Source organism: Corvus moneduloides, chromosome 1 (assembly GCF_009650955.1).
Source record: "Corvus moneduloides isolate bCorMon1 chromosome 1, bCorMon1.pri, whole genome shotgun sequence".
Lineage (NCBI taxonomy): Eukaryota > Metazoa > Chordata > Aves > Passeriformes > Corvidae > Corvus > Corvus moneduloides.
Genome location: NC_045476.1, coordinates 50,010,897 through 50,023,025, shown reverse-complemented (window position 1 = coordinate 50,023,025; position 12,129 = coordinate 50,010,897). Strand labels below are relative to the sequence as shown.

At 43.6% G+C, this 12,129-nt stretch overlaps 1 protein-coding gene across 1 annotated transcript; it reads left to right on the top strand.

The window, feature by feature from the left end:
• The first annotated feature begins 937 nt into the window (after positions 1 to 937).
• Positions 938 to 10,144, top strand: NPY (neuropeptide Y). Its single transcript, XM_032109582.1, has 4 exons — positions 938 to 1,057; positions 1,226 to 1,413; positions 6,609 to 6,689; positions 9,843 to 10,144. The coding sequence occupies exons 2-4, from the start codon at positions 1,226 to 1,228 to the stop codon at positions 9,865 to 9,867; spliced, it is 294 nt and encodes a 97-aa protein (XP_031965473.1). The 5' UTR covers positions 938 to 1,057; the 3' UTR covers positions 9,868 to 10,144.
• Positions 10,145 to 12,129: the final 1,985 nt, after the last annotated feature.

Sequence of the window (12,129 nt, the reverse complement as noted above, 5' to 3'; positions counted from 1 at the left end):
ATGTATCTGACACCTTAGCTGAATCAGTCCCTGTAGTCCCATGTTGCTGGGACAAGCTCTGTGTCCCAGATTCAGCAGTGCTTCCCCTGGGTCTGGACAGCTACTGGAAAGGCTGTTGTGATCCCATGGCATTGGTGAGCTGTTTTCTGTGACATGTGGCTCAGGCACAGAAATGAAATAGAATAAAGGCACTTTTGAACAAATACTCAGAAGGTAGCCCTGAACAGGGGGACAGAGCAGGCACGGAGGGAGGTAGATTTGCAGGTGTGCTGCCAGTCCCCTGGAAGTTAAGCCTCAAGATTTGTTGTGGATGCCTTGGAAGTGCTCAAGACCAGGTTGGATGGGTCTCTGAGCAATTTGGTTTAGTGGAAGGGGTCCCTGTCCATGGCCTGGGGATTTGTAACTATCTGGTCTTTAAGGTCTCTTCCAACACAAACCATTCTGTAGGTCTCTAATTACCCATTTATTGGGTACGATGTCTGAGCCTGTGGCACTGATTTGGTACTTTTGGTTGTCCCAAACCGTCCTGCTTTCTTGGCTTTATGTCCGGCAGCACCACTGCTACAAAGCTCAAGCTTGGGGCCCCTCCAGTCCTATAGGAGGGGGGCCAACTCGTTCCCCAGAGCTCCCTTTCCCCGGGGAACTCGGGGACCGGGCAGCACGGCGGCTCCACAGGTACAGTCGGGCTCTCACAGCCGGTCCGGGACACTTGAAGAAGGGTGCAAGTCCCGGGAGTAGAGCCCGGGGGCAGCCCGGGGGTGGGGTTCCCCGGGGCGGCGGGGGCGGTGCGGGGGCTGCGGCGGGGCTCGGCAGCGCCCGCCCCCTCGGTGCCGCCCGGCCCCGCCCGGCCGCGGCCGCCGTGCCCCTCCCGGGGCAGGGGCAGGCAGAACGGGGCGGGGGGGACCGGAGCCGGCGAGGCGTGATCGCCCGAGGCCCCTCCTGCCTGCCGGGGAAGCCTTAAAACACCCCGGCGGGGCGCGGAGCCCGCACTCGGGAGCCCCGACGCACGGGCAGACGCGCCTCGCCTGCCGAGAGCCGCTCCGCTGCAGCCGCCGCCGTAAGTGCCGCGACGGGGCGGGCACGGGAGTGGGGACAGGGATGGGAATGGGAAGGGGGACGCGGGACTGTCCGGGCCGGTCAGGGGCTGCGCTGGGGCGGCCGCGCTGCTCCCGCCGTCGGGGCAGGTGCTGACGGCAGCTCTCATCCATCCCGCCCCGCCGTGCAGATGCAGGGCACCGTGAGGCTGTGGGTGTCGGTGCTGACTTTCGCTCTGTCGCTGCTGGTCTGCCTGGGGACGCTGGCAGAGGCGTACCCCTCCAAACCGGACAGCCCCGGCGAGGACGCTCCCGCAGAGGACATGGCCAGATACTACTCGGCGCTGAGGCACTACATCAACCTCATCACCAGGCAGAGGTAGGCAGAGCGGGACGGCAGACATCCCCCTTTCCCACTCCCCGGGCTGATTTTTTCCTTGGCGAGGCTCAGGGGAGGGAGGTGGGGTGCCTCCTCTCACTGGGTGTCTCTCCCTGCTTTCGCCAAGGACACGGATGAAGACGTGGTGCACAGATTCCTTTTAGAGAGCAACGCCCGTGGAACCCTGAGTTGCCGATGGGTTCAAAGCTGAATTTCCGCCAAGTTGTCAAAAGGGGCAGGGGTCAGTGCTGCCTCTGCTCTCTCAGCCTCTTCTAGCTCTGGCACAGACAGGCTGGTAGGCAGGAGCACGAACCACAGGGCAGCGTGTACAGGGAGAGCCTCCCCAATGGGAAAGGTAACTAACCTGGGAGCTGGAGAGAGCTAGACAGGGCAGTAGGAGCAGTTTCCCACTTCTGTTGCTGCCACCGAGTCCAATGAAGATTTTAGTGAGAAAAAGTGCCCACTGTGGGGATGTAGTAATTCAGATGTTTTGTGGTTTGTAGGCTACTTCATGCAGCTGTGAGTGCCAGAAAACCCACCAGTCTTAACAAAAACCTCTTTCAAGATCAAGAACTTAAGCCCAGTCTGAAAGAGAAAAGAGTGTGAACCCATGCCTACCTGGCTCTAAGCTGGCTTTCTGGGTTGACCGTGCTTGTTAAAGTAGACATAAAGGCTCAGCCTGAAAAAAAAAAGGACAAGTTATTATAAAAAAATAATCTTCTTTGATAAAAAATCATCTGTCCAGTTAGCCTGTGGGATTGATAGAAGTTTCCCTTGAGGTCCCACAATAGTGTGTGACCCAGAAGAGCTTTGACATATTTATCTATTTGTTTAATATCAAAACCAGATGAGAGGTCTAAAATTAGGTTTTCATCTGTCCCTCTAGAATTCTGAATAATTAAATTAGAAGGCTGGCTATCATGTAACTGAGAGCTTTCCCAGCAAGCCCATAACACTGTCAGTGCACTAATAGCATAAGACGGATGAAGGGGCTGATAGAAATCCAGCTCTTCAGTCCTGAACTTTTAAAGCAATATTCACAACTGGTTCCTGTGTGAGGCATGCTTCTGTGTGGCAGTCTGCGCTCAAATAACCTTTTGTCTAGATTACTGCTAAAAAAATCCAATCCTCAAATTCTGCCTCTACTGCCCTTTCCCTCTTGCATGTGGTGGGATCTCCAGGCTGGTGTCTCATCCCTTCTTTTCTTTCTTTCATCTCCCGTTTCAAAGGTGGCTCCTGTCCAAATCTAGGTCATATTTAAAAAAAAAAATCCCAAATCCAAACCAAACCAAATGACCACCCCCCCCCCCCCACCCCTTTCTCTATTCAGCCTCCACTTCTGGTGTGTGCCCTGTGTGTTTTAATGTTGACCGTGTAGCTTTTATCCCAATTTCATGAGTTGTAAGTACACAACTTAGAGACTGAAACCAGTTTCGTTCTTTTGTGTGGATTTGGGATCTGAAATGAACTGAAATAGTTATTGTTTCTGGTGGATGAAATTTAAATTTTGTTCTTTAGTTTTTACTCATATTTCCTAACCACCCGTATATTTAAAGGAATAGAGTTGACCTGGAAGGACAAGAAAATTAGCAGACAAAAGCACTACAATGAAAACTTTGTGATACACATTTAAAAGTTGACTGCACAGGTTAACTAAAAAACCAAAAAGGTGTGCTGTTTCCATTAACAGTCCAGAAATAAAGCAATTGCCACCTCCATTTCGAAAGCTTAACTGAACTCCTGGAGGTTTCCTGTTTTACCAGTGACGCAGTCACTTGCAAAATGAATTGCTTTTGAAGCACTTTGGACAGGTCTAAGGATGATTGATTGGTCTATTTCAGCAGATGTGCTCAAAGTTGTCTCTCTTCTTACAGATTTTTATCTCTGCTTTTTGTGCATGGTACTGCTTGGGAGCCCTGTGACACGGGGATGGGGTCCAGGAGCTCACCCTGCTCCTCCTGAGGGTCAGTGAGAAGCTGTGCTCAGCATCTCACCAGACCTGGTGCATGTAGCTGGTGAGGTGAAGCAGTAAGAACACATTGGCAAAGGAGGAGATGAGGAGATCGACGCTTTTTTCTCTTCAGATTCATCTGTCCTGCCACCTTTGATGTTTTTGTGATTATGAATACCCCCCCTCCTGCCCCCATAGCTCATCTTTCTGCCTTCTGCTTCTGGCCTGACTCAAGCATTTGAGTGCCATTCCCCTCTAAACTACTGTGACCCACAGGGTCGTCACCTGAGCTCAGTGAACCTTCTTCCTTCCAAATCATCCTTCTCTTCTTGTCTTTAAACCTCGTCCATCTGGCTGCTTTGCTCCCTCTCTCCTTTGAAATTCTTCTTCAGATCCATCTCAGCTTTAGAGACCAATGCCTGTCAGCTTTAATATGCCTTTGAGGTTACCTGAGGTAAACAGGTACTTGTATGGTTTAGGTCATGAGACCTGTTTCAGGCTTCTTGCTTCTGATGAGATCCCTTTTTCCTTTTGTGCCAGGTCGTTGTAACTTAAAAGAGAGCCCAGCACAGATGCAGACTCCTACTCTACAGATGTCTGTGTGTCTTTGAATTAGTTCCAGCTTTGTCTCCAGAGCTGTCCTGTGGTCCTTTCCTCATACCCCTCTACCACACTGTTCAGGAGGCTTTTTTCAGACTCTTCCTCCTCCTGCTACTTGCTGCTACCTGTACTCCCTCTTGCTAACAAACTATATTCTTTCCTTATCACTTGCAGCTTGTTCATGAATCTGTGGCTCTTCTGTGCTGTAGCAAAGCAGTCAGGCCATTCCTGCTGGAAATGGCTTGAACTATAGGCAGGGCAGAGAGTATATGGAAGTGTGTATGACTTGGGCAGTGCTGCTGCTCCTGCTTCATGCCACACCCTTTAATGGGCAAGGGGGCAGATCTCCAGGGCTTTGGGTTTTGGACAGTTTTCTGAATCAGACCCACAGATGCTTCTGAGATGAGTCAGCTAGTGTTGCCAGCTTTGGACATTGATGGGCTTTGAGTGCTAACACCCAAGCGTCCATCGGAAGCTTTGAGATTTTGCTGAGCCTGACACACTACATCCTTATTCAGAATAAGAACGTTTACTCCTTAAATCTCTTTGACTTCAGCTGGAGCTGTGGGTTATCAGCATGCCCCAAAGTAGGCCTTGATGTCTCAAATGGAGTATAAAAACTGACCAGGTATTTTCACCTGTCTTGGAATCACGGTATTTCTAAGTCTTTTAAAACAGCCATGATTTTTGATAAATGTGTATCTCAGAGCAAGGAAAGGCACGAAGCAGCTGGAGCAAAGACGTCTCAAGGTATTTGCATCAGGAAAAAGAGATTGACTTTGTCAGTGGCCCCTATTTAGTAAGCTGGTAGCATGGATGTTTCCCAGGGGCAAAATGACAGGGTAGACAGGAGACTGACAAAGGAAGAATGGATGTCCTTTGGGCAGCCCAGTTGGTTGCAGTCAGTGAACACCTTGTGTGCAGCTTTGCAGTGAGGATGTGATGGATCCATCCAGCACAGGTAGTAGCACAGAGTAGCCAAGATGCTGAAGTGTCTCGTATGAGATATATCTCCCCAACACAGTTGTCTTCATTATTTGAGTGAATCTCTGCACTCCAGGTGGTTGCTACCTATTTCTTATTCAGGCAAAACTTCCTGAGAGATTAGTGGGAGTTTTGTCCAAGTGTGAGCTGCTAGAGCAAGCTTTGGTTTGTTAAATTAGTTTCTTTAATCACAGAAAATTAGCTTCCTCCTCAGTTGAAGTCCAGGTCACATCCATATTAATCAGAGCAGGGAACTAGAAAGAAATCCCTTGGTGGCGATGAAGTGCAAGGTATTTGATTCAGCATCGTGCCTGATTGCGCTATTGTAATAGCATTTTACTATGTCTGACTGGTTCTTTTCAAATACCTGCTTTCAGTCAGCTCAGATTAAAAAATTTAACTTTCTGAAACTGATGCTTTGTCTTTCTGGAGCACAGGTGATGCACTAAAATGATTAAAGAAAAAAACCCACAAAAAATACAAAGAATTGAATAAAAGGATTGAAAAGTGAGATATGTTTCCACTTTTAAGGAAGTTATGCAATCAACAGTTAACACTGTTAGCTTTTTAAGTGTAGTTTGGGAAGGTTTGGGTTGGGTTTCTTTTTCCAAATCTAAACCACTGGAATGACTGGGGTCACTGGAGAAACATTTTGATAGCAGTGCATAAAATCTAAGTCTTTAACTATACCTTTGATTTTTCTGGAATCAGAATTTCACTCAAGCAGCATTCACAAAAGCTGCTAATGTACTTTGTGATTCAGAATAAAATTGCATACACAAGTTAAACTGTGATCTTAATTCTTTCCAACCAAGGGAGCATTTGCTCATAGCTATCACTCTTAGGCTAATGAATCCTTATAGTGGTGAAATGCCTCTCAAGCAGGCTGCTCACTGCTGCTTCTGTTTTCCCAGGAAAAGAGATGGAATTCCTTCCCAAGTAATGGAAATTGCAGTACTTTTAACTGTTGACTGATGTACAGTATTCAGGATTAAAAAAAAAAAGGCAAATAGAAAGCCAGCTGCTGTGTAAGTATAGGACAAAGGTAGCCCCTTATATCCCATCTAATTGAAGAAGAACTCTGAATGAGCAAGTTTTCATTCCCACAGCCACATAGTTTAAGATGATTACCTTGGGATAGCTCAGTCTTTGCAACCTAATGTGCTATGTGTTGGGCAGCCCCAAGTGTACTGGCTATCTTAAAAAAACTTGCATAATTTCCTGATGAAGGATAAGTATCATCTAAACCAATGAGAAAGTTAATGGGATGGTGGAAGTTGGTTTGCAGGCAGGAATGACATGCTTGGAGGTCAGATCATGCACAGCTTCTTTCCTCTTCCTCCATGCTCACATCAGTAAGGTGTAAGGTCCTAGAGTATGCAGGAGCAGCCATCAAATTGAGAAATATTCAGAGTTTTTCAATATTATAATGTAAAATAATTATGGGAAAAATGTAGAAAAATATGGAAATGAAATAAGAATGAACATTCACTCACATGGCTAAGCCAAATTAAAATTCTTGCTGGAAAGTGGTATTTATGTCTGTTCTATTTTTTTTTTTTTTTTTAATGAAAAAAAAGTCACTAATGGTTCTGTGCTCAGTCTTCATTTGTAAAAACTGACATATACAAAAATACAACTTTTAAAAATTTTTCCTCAGATATGGAAAGAGATCAAGCCCAGATACACTGATCTCAGACCTCTTGTTGAGGGAAAGCACAGAAAACATTCCTAGATCCAGGTATGTATGAAGAGCTCATTTGGATTTAACGGTTTCATTTGTTATCAATAAATATGTTTCACAGGGAGAAAACGTGCCACCAACAGCTGGCTAATCATGTCCTTAAAGCAAAACATCTTTAATTCCTTTTTTTTTTTAAGAGATAGCACCATCTATGAATGCAAGAAGTGCCTTACCAGATATGATAGAGTCCAGACTCCTCTTTTCCTGATTTTGGGGGTGGGCCATACCTCTTATTCAGAGGAAGGGAAGCATTGCCATGACACTTGCCCCATTCTGGGCATTTTCACATAGAATTGTATGCCGATGTCTGGTGATGATTCCTGACATATTTGAGCACCAAAGACAGCATATTGCTACTCATTTGCTGCTCACACAGGTTTGAATTTTTCCTCTGATGATGTGTAAGTGGTAAATATGCACATACGTTAACTCATGCACAAATGCACAGAGGTGACTTGTCTTTAAAATACAGTATTTCACATTGGTTTTGTATCTAATATTTTACAAAGGGAAAAAAGGCCTTTTTATTTCCATTTGCACTTGGTTTGAAGTAACAGTGGTGTTTCAAACAACACTGGGGTTCCAAATGTACATAATGTATTTATCTAGTTAGGTAATGACACTTCAGCCATGATGTAAGATACTGTAGTAGTGACTACAATTTACACAGCTGAAAAGTGAGTGTGTTGAAAAGGTAAGATGCAGAGGGAGTTTTGGCTCATGAAGAAAAATTTTTACTCACAATCAAAACAAAAGTTTTACTCACAATCCAGCATGAATGAGCTCAGTTTAAGCCTTTACTGATGGTCTGAAGTTTGCTGGCAAAACTTCTACTGCAGAAATAAATGTTTTCTGCAGTTGTCTTCTCAGGAGTCTACAAGCAAGTGCTCTGCAAAGGCTCAACTAGACTGGTTGAGTACTTAAACATAATAGCCTGTAGCATTGAATTTAGGGCATGATCATGACACTGACAGGTGACCCAAAATTCCTACTACCATCCAGGGACATTGCCCATGAGACTCACGGTTCTGTGTGTAGGGAGAGCGTTGTCTGATGGTTTGATGACTAACCACAGCTGTGGGGATGCAATTTTCTCTGCAGATGCTTATCTAAAAAACTGCATGGAGTGCAGTGAAATGTATTAGACTATTTTGTGTTTGGTAATGACAAGGCAGAGCCCTCACATAATGGGAAATTTCCACTGCCTTGAATTTGAGGCAACACACAGGGTAGTTAGTGCTCATACTCTAATATATCTCGCTAATAGTCTAATACTCTCTGTAATTTTCACCCCTCCATCACAAAACTTTATGATTATTATTATTGTTTCAATAATGCTATTTATAACACACCAGGGAGCAAAACTTCATGAGGAAAATAACCAAGTAGTCTGCAGTTAAGATCAAGAATTGATGAGAAGTAGATTTTTATTTCATACCCCCGTAACAGCACTTTAAACTGAGTATGGTATTTTTCACTCATTGCTGACAGTTATGTGAGTACTGGGAACAATAATGCCTAGTTTCCTATGGATATGTTTTCTAGGATAAAACCCTGTATGGATTCTCAACCCCACTCCAACTTTTTCCTCCATGTGAGGACACAATTAAATTTTCTTTCTATCCAGTCCTGTGTTCCATGGCACATTGGGACCTAATATCTCTAAAATCAGTGTACCTCTCCCTGACTTGGTTGAAATTGTCCAAAGGATGTGAAAGCTGGGGGGCGAAGTTAGGAGAGCCACACAGGGTTGGACAGCTGGACACACACAGCATGGCTGCCTAAGCCTTCCTCCTGGAGGAAGCTAGGCTGAATGAATGAAAGGCAGACTGCTATTATTCCAAATTTAAATTGTTTTAGAAATAGTTACACACAAAGCTAGTTATGGAGCAGGTGTAATTTGCACCCAGTGAGTCAGTGACAGACAGAGATACCTCATGAGTTGTCAGGAACTGAACTTTGTAACTAAACACTGAGATAATAATAAATGACTTAATTGTATTCAGCTTGACCAGCCTGGTTTGACATTACAGTTTTGCTGACTGAAATACACCCCAAAGGATTTTGTAGTCTGAGTGTATGCCTGACAACATGAAGAAAGGTTAGAGAGATGCTTTGAGAAACTAATTACAGAATAGGAAGCTAAAGATTAAAAAAAGGAGGTGCCTTGGTCTGAGTACAAGTAAGTTCTTATGACAGAAGCATGTGATATGGCATGTTTCTTATTTTGTCTGTCTTGTGGAGTGATGAGAAAATGTTTCATACTTGGTAATAGGATGTATATCTCCTGATAATGCCTCTTTAAAAATTAGATATCTAGTATGAAGTACTTGTCTAGGTTGCCTCTGCAGTCAGTCAGAGGGATGGGTAATTCCAGAACAAGCTTTCCTTCCTAAAATGGGCAGGGTCTCAGTTGCCCTCTAAGGTGTCAGTGTCTCTCCACTGACTGTGGAGGCAGACTAGATATTTAATCAAGACTTTATGTGCATCTCTTTAGATAGGAAAAATTATGGCAAATGCATTTCTCCTGTTCTTTTTCTATGTTCTCCTACTTGTTACCTTTCCTCCTGTGTAGACAAAACATCTGTTTGCAAACAGAGGATCTCTGGATAAAATCCTGCCCTCAGCACCCTTTTCAATAAATTTCAAATGCTTGATATTGAACAGTAGAATACCACAACAATATTTTAGGATAGTGGCTTTGAACATGGGTTTTGTTTGAAGGTGCTTACAGCATGATGCGATTTTGTTTGGCTCAGTGAGTTCTCTTTGGAAGTTGCTTACTCCTGAGTTAGAGTGAAAAATCTTTAAGAAATTTGTATTTCAACATACAGTTTTCTAGCTTAATTTCACTAAGTGCTATTTGATGATGTAAAGCAGGTTTGTAGTGAGTCTCAACCATGTAAAACGTATTACCAGGGTAGCAGGATGTAGGGGCAAGTTCTGGTACCAAAGTACAGATTTTTGGCAATTCATAATGCACCTGTTTTTGTTGGAGTCACATATACAATCTTAAACTGAAAATATGCATATATATTCCTCATTGCTGGTATTAATGAAAATTTTAGTCAGTTTTAACATCAAATTTTTTCAGAGGGGGCTTTGGTATGTGTTTAATGTGGGTTTTTTTATTCAAAATATGTGTTGCAGGTTTGAAGACCCTTCAGTGTGGTGATGGGATTTTCAGCACATCTTCAAAACTTTTCCTAGATTTCAGTTCATACTCCATGCCTCTGAAGCAAATCACAGCGTCATCCCCAGTGCATGCAGCCATTGTACTGAACTCTGTAGAGTTTCTCCTTCATCATATTTGTATATACCTTTATTTAAATAAATTATTTCTGCATTCCAAAATATAACATACTAAATGAAAACAAACAACCATGTCATTGGTATAACAAAGCATTGTTTTAAACTATTAAAACTGAATTATAACTTCCCTGTAGTGTGAAGTAGTGTGGACAGCAATGGTGTCACGGTTATTACAGTAATTACTGTGCAAAGTAAGATAAAGACCATTTATTGTGGCCTCAGACTTAGCTCAAAACTGCTTAAAATAATTTATTGCAGACTGCATAACCTCAGAAAATAGTGTTCTGAGAGGCAATTTTTCAGAATGGCCATGCTAAAAAACTTATTTAGTGCGTACATTGATAAATGTAATAAAATTAAAGGCATTTTCAAAATGCAAAGGAATAAGTCACTGCTTAATTCTGCTAACTCCTCGAAACTGGTTTAATGCTTCGCTGTAAGCCTGAACTAGTAATTTTAAATGACACAGATGTAACATCTTTGTTTTGGCAATATGCAGAATAGCAGAAAATAACATCTAAAGTAACTCGTAAAACAAGACAAGACTGCAATTATTTGTGCCAGAAAAGATACATCTAACATTGCCTAAAGCCTTGCAAAGGAGCGCACTGATAAATCCCAAACTTTGGGGTACTTGCCCTCCATGCCTCTCTCATTGGGAGTTATGAATGGTTGCTGTTTGTACCATAAGAAGGTCCACAGAACAAGGACAAGGCCAATTATGTCCAGGTTTACATTTTCTTATTTTTGGATTTTTTAAGTTTACTCACTAGCCTAGTGGGGGTCTTAGACACTTGAAGTTTTTACTCCAAGTAGTATAATATAAGAATGGCAGCACATTCCCCTTGTTCTTAAGTGGTTCTAGTTCACAGATGTGTATCTTGCTGTATGCTCATGACCCAGACTGTGCATGACACAAATGCTGGTTCCTGATACATCTGATACACCACTTCTTTTCTTTAGACACTGTGACTAAACGATGCAGAATAAAGCACATAAAGATGTTCCAAACTGGAAAAAAAAGGTTTAATGGTGAAGGTTTAATGAATTTAGATCTCCTTCCCACTTTTCAAATGCTTCCACATGGCTGTTGCCCCCAGGAGAGAGATGGCTCAGTGCAACCAAGTTCCAGGTTTCTATAAATGCATTTGCAAAGTGTTACCAGCTTACCAGGACTGGCCAGCTTTTGTGGTCACACTGTCTTCAGTGAAGCGCAGCATCGTTTTCCTTTTCATAAAACACTCAGCTGTCACTGGAATTGGCAAACTTAGCTTTCAGCAGCAATACATCAGCTTACAGACTTGGTGATGGTTCCATAGTGCTACACGTGGAATTGTGATGATTAACAGCAATTTAGAGTCACAAAAATGATTGGGGGCCCTGGGGTGTACTAGTTCGAAAACAAACCAGCAGGAGATTCCAAGTCAGAACTACAATTTAATAGGAAAATTAAAGAAAGTAGTACAGAAACACTGACCTAAACTGACAGTCAGAATACAACCTGACACCCTGTTGATAGAGGAGTGGTAGCAGTCTGATTAAATGGTGGCTACAGGCCTGTTGGAGCAATGGATGTGGTTTTGTTGAAGTGGTGATCCTGTAGAAAGATCTGATCTTTCTCTGGAGGTCCAGTGGTGGGTATCAAGCTCTTGCCCTCTGTGAATCCAGTGGTAGTGCCCCCGTGGTGTTCCAAGCCTCAGATGATATACAGGTAGGAATGTCTTGTTCCTCCCCATGGGTGGGGCATCTCACAATGGGATGATGTAATTCTATGAGTCATTAGCGGAGATAGCCCCCCAGAGGGAGTTATCAGGGCTGACTCTTGGAGAAGATAAAGAACACTGCCCCACCTGTTTTAACAGCTTATGAAGATGGTAATACTTTTGGTTACACCTTTTCATTGTAACCCAAGGCACGGAGCAAACCATTGCCACCCACGGCAGAAGGCAATAATGTTCAGAGGGTCTTCAGGATGGCCACCAGTTGCTGGAGTGAGCAGGTGTCCTTCAGCCTCAGGCCAGGACCTGCTGCAGCAGAGTACACATAGAGTACTCTGCTTTGAGTAATTATTAAAATGAAAATTGAAGGTTATTTAGATATAAGATACACAATATCTTTAATTCCT

What these genes read in the sequence shown, in the direction of transcription:
- NPY (XM_032109582.1), top strand. Translation starts at nt 1,226, where the DNA reads ATGCAGGGCACCGTGAGGCTGTGGGTGTCGGTGCTGACTTTCGCTCTG. An exon ending in AACCTCATCACCAGGCAGAG is followed by an intron (nt 1,414 to 6,608) that starts GTAGGCAGAGCG and finishes ATTTTTCCTCAG; the next exon opens with ATATGGAAAGAGATCAAGCC. An exon ending in GAAAACATTCCTAGATCCAG is followed by an intron (nt 6,690 to 9,842) that starts GTATGTATGAAG and finishes TATGTGTTGCAG; the next exon opens with GTTTGAAGACCCTTCAGTGT.